Source organism: Ctenopharyngodon idella, chromosome 15 (assembly GCF_019924925.1).
Source record: "Ctenopharyngodon idella isolate HZGC_01 chromosome 15, HZGC01, whole genome shotgun sequence".
Classification (NCBI taxonomy): Eukaryota; Metazoa; Chordata; class Actinopteri; order Cypriniformes; family Xenocyprididae; genus Ctenopharyngodon; species Ctenopharyngodon idella.
In genome coordinates this window covers 10,695,069-10,714,662 of record NC_067234.1, presented here as the reverse complement: position 1 = coordinate 10,714,662, position 19,594 = coordinate 10,695,069, and the positions used below count along the sequence as shown (strand labels likewise).

The 19,594-nt window shown below is 38.0% G+C and overlaps 2 protein-coding genes across 2 annotated transcripts; both read right to left on the bottom strand.

Annotated features, from left to right (window-relative positions):
• Window positions 1-3,938: 3,938 nt before the first annotated feature.
• LOC127496118 (interferon-induced GTP-binding protein MxB-like) lies at window positions 3,939-12,556 on the bottom strand. Its single transcript, XM_051863753.1, has 7 exons — window positions 12,462-12,556; window positions 12,153-12,275; window positions 11,896-12,028; window positions 11,647-11,805; window positions 11,352-11,428; window positions 11,000-11,263; window positions 3,939-5,996 (listed from the first exon to the last, which is right to left on the bottom strand). The coding sequence occupies exons 2-7, from the start codon at window positions 12,171-12,173 to the stop codon at window positions 5,772-5,774; spliced, it is 879 nt and encodes a 292-aa protein (XP_051719713.1). The 5' UTR covers window positions 12,174-12,275; window positions 12,462-12,556; the 3' UTR covers window positions 3,939-5,771.
• Window positions 12,557-12,585: 29 nt separating this feature from the next.
• LOC127496117 (interferon-induced GTP-binding protein Mx-like) lies at window positions 12,586-16,285 on the bottom strand. The gene is made up of 6 exons (XM_051863752.1): window positions 16,057-16,285; window positions 15,619-15,827; window positions 13,891-14,025; window positions 13,431-13,585; window positions 12,921-13,059; window positions 12,586-12,812 (listed from the first exon to the last, which is right to left on the bottom strand). The coding sequence occupies exons 1-6, from the start codon at window positions 16,104-16,106 to the stop codon at window positions 12,610-12,612; spliced, it is 891 nt and encodes a 296-aa protein (XP_051719712.1). The 5' UTR covers window positions 16,107-16,285; the 3' UTR covers window positions 12,586-12,609.
• Window positions 16,286-19,594: the final 3,309 nt, after the last annotated feature.

Below are 19,594 nucleotides of genomic sequence, written 5' to 3'. Positions count from 1 at the left end.
ATACATTTTCAATTAGAGCATAACGAAAGCTTTACAATGAGACCAAACTTGTCAGATGGCAAAGACATAAAAGGTGAGATACAGTTTATACTTGAGTTTTATCGTTTAGAAGAAAACTAATACAACTACAGTCATAGCTAAGCTTATATACTAGGGATAAATACATGCACCTTTAAATACAGCGACGGGTACATATTGGCACAGTCATATTTGGAGGATAAATGTACATTCACAATCTCCATGCGTGTTTGTGAGTGTCTGTATGTGTGTGTGTATTGGGGTTGTGGCCAGTGTCTGTGACCATATGTCCTTTAGTCCCACCAGGGTGACTCTTTGAAGTCTCTGGAGCTGGTGAGAATATGTTCTGTTTTTCTTTCCTGGGGTAACAAAGGTGCCAATGGGGCAATTGGTCCCGGACTTGCCGGAGCCGATTCGTGATTTACATGCACAGTTCAGGAGGCTAAAAGCATTCTGAAATGTCCAAAGTTGATTGACTAGCCGGATCTATCCAGACGCTACAAGACCATAGCACCTTTTGCCAGATGGCATCAGAGTCTTCCAGGTGTGTTTTTGCATAGCGCAAATGAGACTGGGTGTGGAACATTTTCAGGAAAGACTTTCTTTCTTTCAGCTCTATGTTTGGCAAAAAAGCAAACACAACACACCACCCAAAACACACCAATTTTATAAGCAGAAATTAAATTGGAGATACAGTAGTGGCCAAAAGTGATGTCCAACTTAGGAAAACAGGGTTCTTAGTATTTTCTTAAATATTCATTAAATATTTTGTATTCATGTTGTAAAGTTGTGCCTGGAATGTAAAACTTACGTGCGCATTCCACGTTCCAATTGTATCCTTTGTCATGACGCAATGCAGCATATCGAACTGTGTGGATGTCATTTTTGGCCAAGAGGTCATACCAAGCTTGCACTCATTATTTCCAGCCTATAATTCAATAAATCACTATGTGGTAAGTATTAGCTATATTATTAGTTATTATTTTGTGGGTTTTAGTGAAAATGGAAAGATAAAAGGAGCTGTCCTCTGCAACCAAGGAGGATATTGTTGAAATGGCTAAATCTGGTCAATCGGTTTTGGATACTGGATATCATGTGCTGAATGTGAATGGTCACAATGTCCACAGAATTATTTCAAAGCACAATGAAACCAATGACATGCAAAATGTAAAGTGCTGTGGCTGGTCAAGGAAGACTAGTGAGCATTTTGACAGGAGGATGAAAACTGCTCAAAACCACTTCTAAAGACCAGGGGCCATATTCACAAAACATCTTAAGGCTAAAAGTAGCTCCTAACTTGCTACTTTAGGAGTAACTCTAAACTTAGGACTCCAAAATCTTTGATCTAAGAATATTTCACAAAGCATTTTAACACTAAAACTAACTCCTAAATCTGTGAAAAATTAGGAGTAGTCAAGAAGACTCTTAAGTCGCTAAGGCCAAATCACAAACAATATTAAAATGGCTGCTGCCAGCAATCTGCCTCAGCATTGCACCCTGTGGCGAGGCTCAGCAAAGTCTGCAGCGGGAGAGAGAAACAGGTGACGATCGGTGAGTAAGTAGGTCAAGTGCTGGATGACATACACCTGTGTCTCGTTGCAGTAATTGGCATGGGGAGACCGGATAAAGCCAGCTGGAAACAGGAAGCTGGGAGAGAGAGAAGCTGAAGACTCGTGTGGACGTCTGCAGGAAGCTCTGGAGAACTGGCAAGTGTTGCTGTGCAGAGAGATTGACTTTGATTTAAAAGCGCTGTTAGCGTGACTTTTGTTTGTGAGTAAAAATACCAATAAACACACGAGTCTTAGCAAGCCGATCCTGTCTCCTTCCTTCTATATACTTTGAGGCAATAGGTGATAAAGCCTATGGTGCTGTGCCTTTTCTTCAAAAATCCAGAAAATATTTTGATTTATAAAATTTTAATCTGCAATGACATAGCATAAAGGTTCATAACATAAAGGTTTTATGACATAACATAAAGGCTCAAAATGTACAGGCAAAATGTATTGAATGATGTAGAATAAAACACTGCAGTCAAGTTGAAAATTAAATCCTATCCTCCTATCATTGGTGCCGAATTCTGGCTCGTGAACCTTTCCCTTTCTCTCTCCCACTTCACTTGCTGTCTACTCACTGTCCTAGGCAAAAAGGCAAAACGCCAAAATTAAATAGTTGAAAATAAACCAACCCGCCCTTTCTCTTAGCTTAAAACTTCTCTCTAGACCTTAGTAAAAGTTTGTCTCCGCAGCTTTGTGAATAGGTTTTAAGAGAAAACTCTTATGGCTCATTTCCACTGAGCGGTGTGGTACAGTACGGTACGGTACGATTCGGAATGGTAAACCCTGATCAGGCTTGCATTTCCACCGCCAACAGTACCCTTACTTGATAGGCGACTTCATTCTCGCGCGAAGAAGAAAGCGACGCAGCAAACAACAATGGAAGACATACAGCAGATCTTGTTCTTGCTTCTCGCCATGTGGCTTTCTGTCACAAGAAGAAGACAAGCTTTGCGTCCTACGCACCAACATTAGGCTTTTCTCGATACCAAGTATGCAAAGTTCGGACTTGCGGTGGATCCAGTACTCAGTCCATGATCTTTATTTAACAATTAGAATCGTAAGAATCGAGCCATGGCAACATAGGAATCAAATAGAGTTGTATGATTTCTAAGAACGAAAGACAATAAAGAAAGAACAAACAAGTCTTAGATACAATGAACAATATAACTCACACAAATCATATAATCCAATTAACTCAACACAAACCATTTTAGCAATCAAATAAGGACACTAGTACATACGAAATCACATAGAACTTACACATACATAACTTCAAGAAATAACATTAAATACCAAAAGGAATAAACTTACATGGTTAGAAACTACTCTACAAGAAGCTCCCTTTGAGGAGAAGTAAAACAATGTCAGCTTCAGCTGCATGTTGCACATACACCAATCAACAGCAGCTAAATAATGATTCAGTGCTTCTATGTCAATGATTCTATGTCATGTGACCACCTGGGAATTCTCAACAATAGAGGGTATGCATTGACGTCACTTTCCCGCCGGAACGCGCTCCCTTAGCTGGACTGAGTGGCAAAAGAACCTGCTGCATGACTGGATTTAATAGGGGAAACTGCGTTAAAACAAACGATTACACTAAAGGTTGGGCTCCAAATTGTTCCTTATGACATCAAAGAAACCTAATCCATGGATATTGACGTGCAGCCAGGAATCGTGTTTCCTGACATTTATAGCCTATGTGTCGGGGAAATACATAAGGCAAATCTGCCAGTGAACACTTTATATAAATACATAGGTAGGTCTAAATCGGAGTGATCACTTATATCAATGTTATATATTTCATCACATCATCCAGCCCTAAAACTTGTATAGTCTTTGTCAGTGTTTATTTATAAACACCCAATTATGCAGAATATAAGATGGTAAATATTTAATTGATGAGTTGTCAACACAATATATAACAATACAATATATAGGGTATGATTTTACCCCAAAATCCATCGTTTCGACACAAAATGATAACTGCAAAACATGTTTCTTTGCCTGGAGTCCAGCTGTTTCTGTGATTTGCAGCGATCCATTTGCTTCTTTTTTTTCTGTAGCTTTCAGCAGTCTGTAAAAATATACCTCAGGTTTTGTGTCAAAGCTATTTGTACAGTCAGTCGCAAAGCTCTTTCCCGTTTTGGATGTGTTTTGTGTGTTTTTCACGGCATTCACGCTTTAAACCAGTGCTGCCACTCATAACGGTCGACGGTGACATCACGTGCATACCCTCTATTAATAACTGATTACAATGTAGTCAATGTATGCTTTATTTCCTGTGAGCTTTTGTTTATTTATTTATTTTTGCATGACACACTAACCCATATTTAATTATATGCTGGAGTTTGCCTTTCTTGCTTTTTTTTTTTTTTTTTTGTGATTTTAATACCTGAACCAAGTTTGGTGCATTCTTCTTCCCAATATAACATACTCCTTATATTTTAATTGTTTAATTGAACCTTAAGTGTCAATACAAACAAATATTGTGCATATACCCCCTTTTGGCCACTACTGTATTTATTTAGTAGGGCATGACTCAAGGGTTCTGGGTGACATTTTGGTTTTAGCCCTTAGGGTACCAAAGTTATGATCCAAACTTCAAGTGGCTGAGTGGTGGTGCACAGTTGGGATCATCCTGCAAATTTTGGGGTATCTACAATTTACAGTGACTGATGCCCATACACTTTTAGGGCAGAAAAATAAAAAGAAGAAAAATCCAAAAAAAAAACAACATTCAGTACAGGGTTTCGGTGCTCAGCCCCCTAACTAGAGCTAAACCTCTATTAATTCTCAGTAAGAACTTTATTATTTGAATGTTATCAAAATCAAACAATTTAAGATGTGAGAGAAATTTATATGTATTCATTTGGCAGAAACTTGTATCAAAGTTATATAAACAAAATTATATCAACTTTTTTTTCCCAGAAAATTTCTTAAAATGTGTAACTATTTTTATGAACATAACAAGATTCAACAACTAAGACATGAAATGATAAAATTGTACAGACACTTGACAAAAATAAAGGGAATAATGAGTCAAAAGTAGCAGTCAGTATCTGGTAGGGCTGCCCCCAACTAAAAGTTTTTCTAGTTGACTATTAGTCGTTCATTTAAGCCATTAGTCGACTAATTACACAGTTATATTAATTTAATTACTTAAATATATACTGAGGAGAATACTAAACCATAATGAGTGCTTAATATATATAGGCGTAATATAGTCTATTCCGCACTCAAGTGCATGAATAAAGCTTGTTTCAAAAAGCTTGGCAGCAAAAGTAATGATTATGAATGTGTCAGGGGGAAAAAATAGCAAGGAGACATTTAATTAATTATTAATAAACTAGTGTTTAATGAGTCAGTGTCGCTGCAAAGATGAAGTTGACAATGCTGCCTGACCATAGAGAGAACATAGACAGTTATAGAGTGAAATGCACCATGCATTACATAAGCAGAGAGTATTGCTGTTCGATTTGAACTGGTTTGCTTTAAAAGTAGACATTTAAAGCTTTCAATCGATACACTTCTCATGGCTGTGAGGCAAGTAGCCTATACGCTGAGTGTCGGTTCATTTTTGTGACACACTCCAGTTCAGGGAGACTGAGGCGGCAGAAAGCGCATCCTCTTTGTTTTCTTTATTTTACAAAGGCAGAACATTTTATTGTGAGTTTACACAAATAAAAGTAGACCATTTACTCTAATCTGTATGACCAAAACTTACGGAGTATTTTAAGTTGTTTCCACTGTTATAAGAAAAAATGCAAGTGATCACACCAGCGCCTCCATGTCTTGCAGTAAGCACGCTAATCCTTTAGCTTCCACACTCCGCACAAACACTTGGATATGCGCCTAATAATAGCCCACATTTATCTAGGTTAATGTTAGAGTGAGCATCCATGTAAAGTTTCAAATGATAAGCCATATTTGAGGTTGATGAATAATAGGCAAATGTTTGGATTTCCTGCCTGACATACTGTAATTACCACAAGGACCCACCATTAACGATCTGGCCCTCACGGACTATGTGACTTTGCCCCAAGTTTTTTTTTTTTCTGCGACTAATAAAATTTTGGTTGACGATTTGTAACTATTAGGGGGCAGCCCTAGTATCTGGTGTGAGATGTTACCCCACTCTTCCACCAAGGCAAATGCAAGTTCTCAAACATTTTTTTGTGTGGAGGGGAGGGGGTCTCAGAGTCTGTTGCTTATCAGTTCTTGAGCTTGTGTGAGGCGTTCCAGACGCTGCTTTAGATCAACTCTCCTGCGTCCTTGCTCTGAGTCTTCACTCAGCAGTTTCACCACATCTGCACCATTTCTCAATTCTAACATTTGATGCCGCAGTGTCTTAGCTGCATCCTTTAGCATGAACAGAATTATCAGCATGGGCACATAGTCTGTAAGGCGTTGATAGACAATCTATATGGAGACAGGACATGAATCACTATAACATTTACATGAAAAAAGAAATTACTAGATCAACTCGATGCTGATTGGCTGAGAAACCACTTTAGCACTGCATCACTGATGCCTCATAAAATATGGCCCACATCATTACAGCTCAGATTTCTCTGCTTCAAAAGATTGATCTGCCTGTGCTAGTTGGTTTATAAATAAGAATTAATTTTATTTCAGAGGCTCTTGGGGCATATAGGCTCAGGTTGCATCATATGAGACTGCTTTAGCACTGGCTACAGGGCCGAGTCTCGAGATGGGCATGGCAATGCGGTACACACCGGGTGGCAATCACACCGGCCTGCCACCAAACCTTCACCCCATGGTCAGACCTTGGTTTTCTATGGGCAGGAGTTCCCCTAGAACAAGTGTACAGGCATGTTGTTGTCTCAACAGATGCTTCCACCACCGGCTGGGGTGCCATGTCCAACGGGCATGCTGTCTCAGGCTCCTGGACAGGACCTCGACTGCAGTGGCACATCAATTGCCTCAAGTTGCTAGCAGTATGGCTTGCCTTGCGCCGTTTCATATCATTGCTACAGGGCAAGCATGTGCTGGTCCGGATGGACAACACTGCGGCCGTTGCGTACATCAACCATTAGCCTCGGACCCTCAGCATGGATGCGCTGGCACACAGCTTGCCCCGGGGCCTACGCAAGTATGCGTTTCCCCCAGTGAGCCTGCTCGCACAGACATTGTCCAAGGTTAGGGAGAATGAGGAGCAGGTCTTGCTAGTTACACCATACTGGCCCAACCAGACCTGGTTCCTTGAACTGAACAGCCCCTCCCTGGCGGATTCCTCTGAAGAAAGACATGCCTTATGGCACCCACGTCCAGACCTCTGGACTTTCCATGTGTGGTCTCTGGATGGGACATGGAGGGCTTATGTGGTCTACCCCCAGTGGTGGTAGTCACTATCACTTACAGCACTCCTGACTGTGCTTGCTTCCGTCAAAAGGGTAGGGGACCTGCAGGCATTTTCGGTCAATGAATCGTGCTTGGAATTCAGGCCAGTCAACTCTCACGTAATCCTGAGACCCCGGCCTAGATATGTGCCCAAGATTTCCACCACCCCATTCAGGGATCAGGTTGTAAACCTGCAAGCTCTGACCCTGGAGGAGGCACACCCAGCCCTTGCTCTGCTCTGTCCCATTTGTGCTTTGTGCTTTGTGCTTGTACATAGACCGCACTCAGAGCTTCAGGACCTCAGACCAGCTCTTTGTCTGTTTTGGAGGCCAGCAGAAGGGAAAGGCTATCTCCAAGCAGAGGTTGGCTCACTGGATAGTGGATGCCATAGTTTTGGCGTATCAGGCTCATAATACCATGACCCCTTGGGATGAGAGCTCACTCTACTCTGATTGTTGCTGTTGGGGAGGCTCCAGGAATGTGTTTGGGAACCCCTGCTCTAGAGAACAAAGAGACCACATCTCTATTGACAGAAAAAATGACTCTCTAAATTAGAGGAAGCCTAACAACACTCTACCCTAGAGAGTAGGGACTCAAAAAGAGCCAACATACAGATAACACTGTTTGCTCTGGGGAACGAAGGCCTCAGCAGAACAAATCTCTATAATGAGAGGAGGCCTAATGATACTCAATCCTAAAGACAGTATCTGAGGAGGCTCCAAACAAGGGCCTACAATTCAAATACTACCGTCTGTATGGTTTACTGAATATGGCTATTAGAATGGAGGCCTCAGCATAACAAGAAGACCTATGTTCTACACTTAGGACAGTTTCCAAGGAGGTTCAAGCCTAAGGACTTGTTTTTTTGTTTTGTTTTTTAGCGAAGCTCTGGGGAGCGGAGGCCTCAAAAGGACTACTCTCTATAGTCAAACGAGGCCTAGCAATGCTCTAAATCAAAATGGCAGTATCGAATGAGGCTCAGAGAGAGTCTAACAACTTAGCACTACAGCTTGGTTGAGCTCTAAGGACAGAAGCCTCAACATGACAACTCTCTAAATTGAGAGGAGTGCTATGAATAGCTATCAAGGAGGCACACAGAATGCCTAACAACTTGATACTGCTGCCCAGGCAGAGTTCTGAGGAGCAGAGGCCTCAAAAGATGACTCTCAGGAGGAAACGAGAGGAGGTCTAACTACACTCTATGCCGGGGACAGTCTCATCAAAGAGGCTCCCAAAGAGCTATATTTATTGATACTGTCTTTATGGAGCTCTGGAGAGCAGAGGCCTTTAGGCCTCAACAGAATGACTGGAGGCCAGGAGTCCTAACTACACTCAACCCTAAAGACAGTAACTGAAGAGGGTCTAAAAACAATGACGCTCTAAATGAGAGGAAGCCTAACTACACTCTGCACCAGAAACAGTCCCATGAAAGAGGCTCAAAGAACTATTCAATTGATAATATTGCCTGTGTGGAGCTCTATCGAGCAGAGGCCTCAGCAGATTTACTCTCTGAATGAGAGGAGGCCTAATAACGCTCAGCTTACTGTTTATACTGAGCTCTGAGAGCGGAGGCCTCAACAAGATGACAAATATAAAAATGAGAGGAGGCCTAACTCCACCCTAGGCCAACAACAATCTCACCAAAGAGGCTTCAAAGAGCTAAATGATAATGTTGTTTGACACTTGGCTATAATAGACACTTAACGACACTTGGCCCTAATAGATAGTTACTGCTTCAGTACTACTGTTTATACAGAGCTCTAAAAGCAGAGGCCTCAACAAAACTACTCTCCAAATGAGAGGAGGCCTAACCACACCCTTAACCAGAACAGTACATCAATAGACCCAAAAAGGCCATTACATAAATTACACTGTCTGCTGAGCTCTGGCGAGCAGAGGCCTCAGAGAACGATTCTCTAGAATGAGAGGAGACCTAATAACTCTGACCAAAGTGGCTCTAAGAGCCTATATTCAAATACTACTCTATACAGAGCTCTAAGAGCAGCAGCCTCCTAAAAAATAACTTTTAAAAATGACTTGTCTGTATTTATGGGCTGATAAAAGCACCCTATTTGTAGTGTGGCTCTGTAGCCTATGGTTCCCTTAGTTATGTTTGTATCTCAGTTCCGCTACACTTTCCTTTGTAGAGAAACCTGAGCTGCGATGGTATGGGCGCTTCTTTACGAGGCATCAGTGACATAATGCCTCAGTGGACAGTGCTTGTGCCATCAGCCAGATAATTGGCATGATTCTAGACAATCAGGCAATGGTGCAGCATTGAGTGAACCTATTCAAGGGACCAAAGTTACATATGTAACCTATATGTCCTTTGTGGAACATAATGGATAGAAAAAAACCTTTATTTAGAAACTTACTATAATTTAAGTAAGCCAATCGTAGATTTAGACCAGAGGTGTCCAAACTTGATCTTGGAGGGGCACTGTCCTGCAGAGTTTAACTCCAATTTGCCTCAACACACCAGCCTGGAAGTTTCTAGTAAGACATTGATTAGCTGGTTTGGGTATGTTTAATTGGGGTTGGACCTGAACTCTGCAGGACCGTGGCCCTCCGTGAGCAGGATTGGACACCCCTGATTTAGACCACTGATTTAGATGGGTTAATTCTTTGTTATTTTGTTTGGTGATACAAGTGGGGTCAAAAGTACATGCTTTACCTTTAAAGCCCCATTAGATATTATAGGACTGGGCGATATGACCAAAATCTTCTATGACGATATGAGTAATTTTATATCACGATAACGATATATATCACAATATAGTTATTTTTATGATATCAAAATGTTCCATATCATTGAAATTTCAATTATCATCAATTTCAATGTAATTAAAAAAAATAATAACACTAGCCTAAAAAAACTCTCAAGCTTACTGAAGACAAATAAACTGTGATAAGGAAAGAGCAAAGAAAACAAACTGCAATAGGTCAAAGACAGACGAAATAGACCTACATGAAAAAACTTCAAGCACTAGAAAATGTATAAAGTAATCAAAGGTATAAAAAACAATGCATAGTCTTTACTGTGTAAATTAAATATACATTTATTCTTATTAAAGTTACAAAAGCAAGCAGTGAGAGATTTTCTCGCTTTTTTGTTGTTTGATTAGCATTAATAATGACAGCAGGTAAATTTGGATGCTGTCCCTAAGACTGACTTTCTCAACTGTACCTTCACTTAAGACATAAATGGCTCTGTTTACTTGCAAATATGTGGTCACTTTGACACATAGGTATGTGTATTTAACCGTTCAAGCCAATTAGGCATCAAAACGTAGGCTACTCCATTCAGCCCTCTCGCGCTCTATGAGCAGCAGCTTCATGTCGCGCGTCTCTCAGACAGCGCTGAGAAACAGTCTCCCAGAGAGCGCGCGCATATGCTGAAAATAATGAGTTGTCTTTCGCTGCTAATTGCACTTAAACGGTTTAAAACCACTTGTTTTTAAACCGCAATGCTTAAAAATGCGGCAAATTATAAGCTTTCGTGACCGCGCAGCATAGCAACCTCAAGTGAGCGTTACCTTGACAGAGACGATAGTCCAAAATCTCTACCAGTACCAGTTGACAAATTTCTACCGGCTAATCGTGTCTACCAGTATATCTCTCACCCCTACTTATTGTGCTTAATACACTTTAACATCAATCACGTCTCTAATTCGCGATCGCCTTCTGAGAGAGGCAGGTTTCATGCAGTGTGCCAGTCAGCACGAGCGCTGCACCGAGTTCCTTTTCAGGATATATTGCGCTTATAACTTTTTAACATCAAGCACGTCCCGCTCTTTAAATTCTCATTCATGCATTTTATAACTCTGAAGTGTCAATAGTGAAATATTTACATACTACGATATATACGATATAGCAAAATCTCTAACGATAGACATTTTATTTCGTGGTAACGATATATATCGTCATATCGCACAGCCCTAAACATTAGCTGTTCACCACATTTTTACAGTGTGTAAATGAATGGCATACATTGATATTCATATACATTTACTGTCACTGTCAATAAATAAATACATTTCATGGTATGAGTTGCAACCTACCTCATAATAGAGAACAAGTTTGTCTGGAACTAGTTTTCTTGTATCCAACAATGCACAGCCTTTAGAATTGAAAATTGTGTCATCATCATCATAGAGGTTCTCGTCACAAGAGTCCATCCCAGTCTTCTGAGGGATGTCAGAGAAATTGAGTTTCTGTTGTAATACCTTGTCCTGAGTGAAGACCAGTTGCTCCATATCAATAAACTCCTTGATTCTTTTCTCCACTTTGGTCTCTTGTTTTGACTGAATGTCATTAATCATTTTCTGAAGAGTACAACATAATACATTTAATATACTACTACTACAACTACTGCTAATACTACTACTACTAATAATAATGAGTTGTACTTACAGATACAATGTATCTCAGTGGAGGGTACCGGTCAAAAGAGAAATAACATATCTCTCGGAACACATTCTGAACAATCTCTGAAAATAGAATTTTATTTTATGACAAGAGGGAAAATTGTTATATAAAACAAAAATGATTAAACTTAACATTTACAATCAGAATTCGAGAAATGAACGTTTTTCATTATTTTTATGAGTGCTGAACTTACTTCAGAGTTACTCTGATGTGCATCGAAAAATTTGTTTATTGCTAATAATGGCTGACTATACTGTATATTTAGAAAATAGACACTAACCTCGTACATGCTTCAGTGTTTCCATCGCTGGCTCTTGAAGAGCTGCCACATGGTCTTTGATGACACATTCAAATTCACAGAAGTCATTGAACGTAAGCAGTTCTCTGCCACGATGCATCTCATTATACTTATCTATCATTTCATTCACTTTTGCTGTGACTACATTTGTAATAACAAAAAGAGAAGGTCTGATTAAGGGATTATGGTACAGTCCAGCAAAAGTCACATGGTTTCAATATCTTGACTCACATGATATTTCAGTGCCTCTTAGGTAGATGTCCCATTTCTTGAACACAGGACGTAGAAGTGCATGAATGTTTTTCTCTTTTGAATGTCCTGTTCTACTCAGTTCATTTATTTGATCACTGAACTCCATTATTATCTATAGAGGGAAAAAAAAATATATAGAATATTACATATAATATAATGATTACATATGGGATAGATATGGATAGACAAGCTAAGTTGGATAGTTAGATAATGTGCTGTATTTTCAGAGCTATTACCTCACTGAGAAAAGGTCCCATCAGCTCTTCTTCAAGAGGTGGACCCTGCTCATAGTTTTTAAGCTCCCTTTGAATGCTGAGTAGTTTAGTGTCAATCTGCTCTGTTAAGTAGGGTAGCGATTTCTGTGTGCATAATAAAATATAATTTTATACATTCGCCGGCTAATTTAACATATTTAACCCTCCTATTAAATTAATAAACTGTGACCACTTGTGACCCACTAAAAACCATCACTGTTTTTATGTTCTTATGAAGTAATAAATAAATTAATTAATTAAAAAAAGACAAGAGCATAATCATTTGCTTGCCTTGATATGATCAACCAGTTCTTTGGTTAGTTTGTCTGCCAAGCATTGAGTAGATGCTTTACCATCATTCAATAGAGAGCTGTTAATAATAATAATAAAAAAATATATTATTATTATTATTATTATTATTACTATTTAAAAGTTATAATTACCTGAAATATCGATGGTTCCTAAAAAATTTCATTTCCATTTCCATGGCTTTAGAAAGAGAGATTTTGTCATTGATGTCACCCTGACCACGACATCGCACAATAATGTAGCCCTTGCTGAGAGGAATGACTTTGCCCCAGACAATGTTCAAAACATCAATCTCAGCTCCTCTGTCAATAAGGTCTGGTTTTGTGAGAATTGCTACCCCATGCATTCAAAAAAAAAAAAAAAAAAAAAGATAAAAGTTTGGATAAGCATGAGTCATAATGCTACAGGTAGGCCTAAAGAGATATGAAAAAGTTGGCAAACCAAGAGTTCTGTATCCCTCAGGGTCTACATCCTGTGCCATTCTTAGTGCTTCTGTTGTTGCTATGTCAACATTGCAGGGTACAACAACTAAAATGATGGTTTCTCTTTTGGTAATATATTTCAGTATCAAGTTTTTGATCTAAAAATAAAAGATAAAATATCCTTTGGTTAAGAAGGTGAGAATCTTTAAGCCACAATGAAACACCGCAGAACTACCATAATATAGGACAAATAAACAAACAAACAACTTGGAATAACATGTGCAGATGCATTAATGTGTATTATGAAAAAGAAAGTATTTCTCTGCTTGAGTTCATGTTGACTTTAAGTTTCATCTGTCATAAACAAATAGATTACTTATGGCATGAAAACAAGTGTTGATTAAATCCACTGAATTGAAAGTGAATTCGATGTACATTTTTGCAGCTGCAAGTTTACAGCTTAAATGCCTGTTAACAAAAATGTTCAAATATTAACATGCTTTCAAACAGATTTTTTGTGTAAACTCACCTGGTCGCCAATATCCTCAGGTTGATCATGTACAGGTACACGGGTTATACCAGGTAGATCGATCAGAGTGAGGTCACAAACATCAGGAGATGAAATTGTCAAAGTAATGAGTTCATCACAGATTCCAACTGTATTTCCAGCAAGCTTGTTTTGAGCTGTCAAATATACATTCATATGTTTGTAGCAGACTCAAACAAGACTAGTTTTGGATTTTCAAGTGGTATTGGTGAATTTGACCCTGGAAATCCACCTCAGGACACCAGGGTTGTGCAGCATTCACAGCTGAATGGAGAACCCTAACCCTAACACTTTGTGAATTTTAATTGAAGAAGCAAACAATCTGAATTTTGCTCAACGGTGTTAAACACAGATGGAATATAGGCTAGTGTTTTTTTGAAGATGTCATTCATAAGGGCATCATTGCTGGTTATGATCTGTAAGGGTTTCTGTTCATACTGACCTTCTCTGACAAGGTTATCCACCTCTAATGAGTCTTTAAAGGTCACTTTGTGACCACTGTAAGAAATGGTCCCTGACCACGGTCCTTTCTTTAACTTCCGTAATTTCAACTCAAGAGGACAGCGAGTGACAATACCTTAAAAAATATAAAAGCACAAAGTTATGCAGGTCCCTAGATTTCAAATCTCATTTATTTCCTAACATTGAAACAAAATCATCACCTCCCTCTTCTCCCTTATATGGTACACACTGGACTACACCTGTGTAAGAATAGACGTTTCTCGGATGTGCCATTAATGCAGAAAATTTGAATAACAGAGGGGAACATTTTTCGTAAGATTTAGAGAGAAGATTTCGACTGTAGCATTGATTTTTTTTTTTTTTTTTTTTTTTTTTTTTGCATATACAGATTTTATGCAAATGGGTTTTTATAAGTCTGCACAGAAAAAAGGGGGTGTTAGGAATGCAGCCAAATACTGCAGAGCCAGACCATGCAATGCTTTATACGTCAGCAAAAAGATATTATAATCAACATGGTACCTGACAGGAAGCCAGTGCAAAGATACCAAAATAGGGTTAATGTGATCAACGACCATGGTCCAAGTCAAGATTCTAGCTGCCAAATTTTGCAGATATTCTAATTTGTTTAGAGAGAATTTAGAAACTCCAGCAAAGAGTGCATTACAATAGCCAATATAAGAGAAAGCCTTTCAACAACAGAAAAAAAGATAGAATAGGCCATAAGCATGCGATATTTCTGAGATAAAAAAGAAAGACTGGTAAGACTTTCTATGAAGCCTGTGCTTATAAAGCATCATAAAGGTATCATCTCATGAAATGACAAAAACAAAGTCTTCTTTTAAATCTAAAAAGCTTAATAATGTGGCCATAATATTTATGTGGTATTTGTCTGCTTTAAGTAAAGTAATAGTAAGTTAAGTCTTCAGTAACACCTTCTATGAAGACTGTAGTCATACTGCATTAAAAGCGTATTCTTAATGCATTATAATACTTGCATAATGCCTTATAAACAACCTTATAATATGTTGTAACTCATTATGTTGTATCATCAAAATGGAAAACTTTTTATGCGCTTAAGCCGTTCATTTACACGACAGCGGCGTTTTGGTGGTCTGAAAACCCAACTTTTGTAAACGCTACCGTTGTATTATTATTATCTCCATGTAAACTGCAAAAACACGAATCTGTAAAAATGGTGACAGCATATACATGCGTATTATGTGTTTAGTCTATCCACCTTATTTTTTAACAAAGTGAGGTGTTTTCTGTGAATGTGCGAGACTTCCGATTTATTAGCCGCTATTGGGAAATAACATGAATATCAAAGTGCAGTAAACTGTAAAAACAAGGTGGATAGGTATGCGTGTTTGGCACGAGTATTGGCATAGTCTTTCTACTTTCCAACTACTTGTCTGGCAAGCGTAATTTAAGTGTTTTTAGTCATTTTCGCAGATCCGTGTGAATTGGAATAAGTGTCTTTTGGGCAAAAATATATTTTAATTAATAAATGCTAATCATATAAATTATTATTATTTCCTCTTTTCAATATTATTAAGTGTGAAAATATGGCCCAGATGATTAGATTATGTAAGTGGAGGGCAAAAAGGCATAGGCAAATGCTATTACTGCACAGGCAAACTATTGAAATATACAGTATAGTTTCATTTAGTCACAGGGGTCTGAAATAAAAGTAATTTCAGAATCTTACCATTTCCTCGAGGTAAAGAAACTCCAGAGAGAGCCTCCAAAACAGAACTCTTTCCAGAACTCTGATCTCCCACCACTGCAATGGATGGTAGATCTATATCCTTATCAATGCCGATGAACCTCAGAGAATCAATCAACTCAATCAAAGGCTGAACAGAGTCAATGAAATGATTGTGGAATGCTCCATAAGTTTCTGAGCCTGAAAATGAGCTTTGTAATTACACCATCAAGAGAGAAAGAAACAGAGAGATGATTTAAATAATCAGCTGGTGGTTCTTTCACTGCAGAGATGCTAAAAAACATAACAGAATGTTATTAATCTAAATTATAATACTTAATAATTATGAGGCAATGTTAGCATTAAAGTTGTAAATATTTTAGTTGTATTGTTTTGCAGTAAACAGTCAAACACCTGAAGCATCTGAATACTATACGGTACCTTTCTTCGCCTTTGGAATTGAAGTCCATAAGTTTGCCCTGATCATCCATATTTTTTTTCTGGAAAAGAATTAATAACTTTTAAACTGAGATGTGATTTGTTATCAACATATTTAGTGTTAACAAAAAGCACATTTAAAGAAAAATTTAGTACTTTACTATGCGCAGTTCTATTCAAGTGAAAAGTAATTTAAAAAAAGAAAATGTCAACCTTATGGTTGTGTTAAATGTAGTTCAAAAGTTCAAAATCCCACAGGTTTATATAGGCTATCTTTCACACAATTTTCAACATTTATTAACAGAATATATCACATGAGTCATATGAGATGACTGAATTACTCATCACATGTCCGAAAACGACAGACAGAGATTCATTTAAATTCTTAGTTGTATATCAAATCTGTTATATTTTTGTAAATGTCATGAGGTTTATCAAGACAAGTGTCAATAAACCAATAAAGTCCGTTTTCACTTTTGTTTGGCTTTCTTTTAGAAATTTTCAGGTTACAGCTGTACTGTGTGGTGTTATTCTCCATTGTCTTAATATGCCACAGTGTTTGATGCTCATTTACTGCTGTGTACTCTATGTCATTGATCCATCATTAGCCACCTGTTCTGTGCTTTAATAAACATTCCAGACTCTGTTTGCCTTTGTGTCAGTGTTGCCAACTGCTTTCAATTGAAAGTAGCTAAAACTGGTAGCTAAATGTCACTAGACGACATCATAATGGCAAATTCATTGATCTATATAAATATGAATATAGATCAGTGGGCAAAATAAGAATCTAGATAAGCTTTGACCAAGAAGTTGCTAGATTTGTCCCTAAACTTTTGAAAAAAGTATCAAAAGGGGCAGGAAAGTCACTAAATCTAGTGACATAATCGCTAAATTGGCAATACTGGCTGTGTGTGCTTCCCTGACAGTGAGTCATCTGATAACTTCTGCAGGAAACTGTACTTACTCTAATGACATTATAACAAAAATACTTTTTTTTTTTTTGCCTAATAACTTTTTCATTGTTCAAATAGGTTTCACACTCTTATAAAAGTATAATATTCAAGTATATTTTAGATGGGATTATGCATTAAAATATGGAAGCTTGTTTCCACCACTGAATAAAAAAGGCAATTGCGACTTTTTATCTCACAGTTCTGTTTTTTTCGTAGAATTGCGTGATATAAACTCGCAATTGCGAGTTATGAAGTCAGAATTGCAAGATATAAACTTGCAATTGTCAGTTATAAAGTCAGAATTGTGTGATATAAAGTCGCAATTGCATGTTATAATGTCTATAAAGTATTTTTTATTTTTTTTTTCACGATACATATTGTTTCAAAGCAGCTTTACAGAGAATGCATGTCAACATTACAATTTAGAGAATGCAGTTAGCTAATAATGTAATAATTTAGACAATTAATTTACAATCACTGTTAGCAGTTTAATTGAAGGTAGAAGCAATGAGCTCCTGGAAATAATCAATTACATATTAACAATAATTAGGATATATAGAAATTTGGGAATGTGCATGTTGATCCAGATGCTCGCAGGAGTTGGCGCCATCTGTCTCTTCAAAGGTGTTGGTCATCTGAAGTCTTCTTAAGAGGCTGGATCCAAACTGAAGCTGATGTACTCTCTAGCAACCTCAGGACAGGCGTCCCGAGATAAAACAGAAAAGCAAAAAAGCAAATGGAGAATAATTAGTGTTGATGCTGTTCATAACATTAAGCAAAGATAGTCATGTGCAATTGATCTGATATGAGATGAATTATGTGAATGCTTGGCTAAAGAGATGCGTCTTTAATCTAGATTTAAACTGGGTGAGCGAGTCTGAGCCCCGAACATTATCAGGAAGGCTATTCCAGAGTTTAGGAGCCAAATGTGAAAACGCTCTCCCTCCTTTAGTGGACTTGAATATCCTAGGTACAACCAGAAGTCCGAGTTTTGTGATCTTAAAGAGCGTGAAGGAGAAGATCAGTTAAGTACACAGGAGCTAAACCATTTAGAGCCTTATAGGTCAGTAGCAATACTTTACAATCGATACGGAACTTAATAGGTAACCAGTGTAGAGATAATAGAATTGGTGTTATATGATCATATTTTCTTGACCTCGTAAGAACTCTAGCAGCTGCATTTTTGACTAATTGTAGCTTGTTTATTGAGGAAGCAGGACAACCAGCTAGTAATGCATTACCGTAATCTAGTCTAGACGTCATAAAAGCATGAAATAACTTTTCTGCATCAGAAATAGATAACATATTGCGTAGCTTAGCAATGTTTCTGAGGTGGAAAGCTGTTTTTGTAACATATGAAATATGATTTTCGAAGGACAAGTTGCTGTCTAATATAACACCCAGGTCTTTAACTGTCAAGGATGGAGTAACAGTACATCCTTCTAAAAGCAGACTGTAGTCTGAGAGATTCTGTGTTTTTGGCCCAATAAGTAATACTTCAGTCTTATTTGAATTTAATAGAAGAAAATTACTAGTCATCCAGTGTTTTACTTCTTTAACACACTCTGTCAGATTGGATAATTTGGAGATTTCATATGGTCGTGATGAAATATATAACTGAGTATCATCGGCATAGAAGTGGAAACTAATTCCATGTTTTCTTATAATATCACCAAGTGGCAGCATATATATATGAAAATAGCAGAGGGCCTAACACAGATCCTTGCGGCACTCCATAATTTACTATCGTTATCTTAGATTTTTCCCCGTTTAAGTAGACAAAATTGTGACGGTCTGATAGGTACGACCTAAACCACCGTAATGCCTGTCCCTGAATACCAGTATAATTTTGTAGTCGATCTAGGAGTATTTTATGATCTATAGTGTCAAACGCAGCACTGAGATCAAGTAGCACTAGTATTGAGATACAGCCTTTGTCAGAAGCTAGATGTAAGTCATTTGTAATTTTAACGAGTGCAGTTTCTGTGCTATGATGAGGCCTGAATCCTGACTGAAATTTTTCATTGCAATAAGGAACACAATTGGACCGACACCACTTTTTCTAGTATTTTAGACATAAATGGAAGATTTGAAATGGGTCTGTAATTTGCCAATACATTTGGATCTAATTGTGGTTTCTTAATGAGGGGCTTAGAATGGTCTTGGGACATGACCTAGAGATAAAGACGAGTTAATAATATTGAGAAGAGGCTCTTCTGCTACAGGTAACAATTCTTTCAGTAGTTTAGTGGGTATTGGATCTAATAAACATACTGTTGGTTTTGACGCAGTGATAAGTTTATTTAGCTCTTCCTGTCCTATAGTTGCAAAGCACTGCAGCTGTTCTTGAGGGACGATAATTGAGGCTGAGTCATAAAACGCTGCCAAAGGTTGTACACTTACAATTGTATTTCTGATGCTTTCAATTTTCTCAGTAAAGAAATTCATAAAGTCATCGCTACTAAACTGTAATGAAATGTTTTGTTCTGGTGATGTCTGTTTATTTGTTAATCTAGCCACTGTACTAAACAAGAACCTTGGATTGTTTTGGTTATTTTCTATGAGTTTGCGGAGATGCTCGGCCCTGG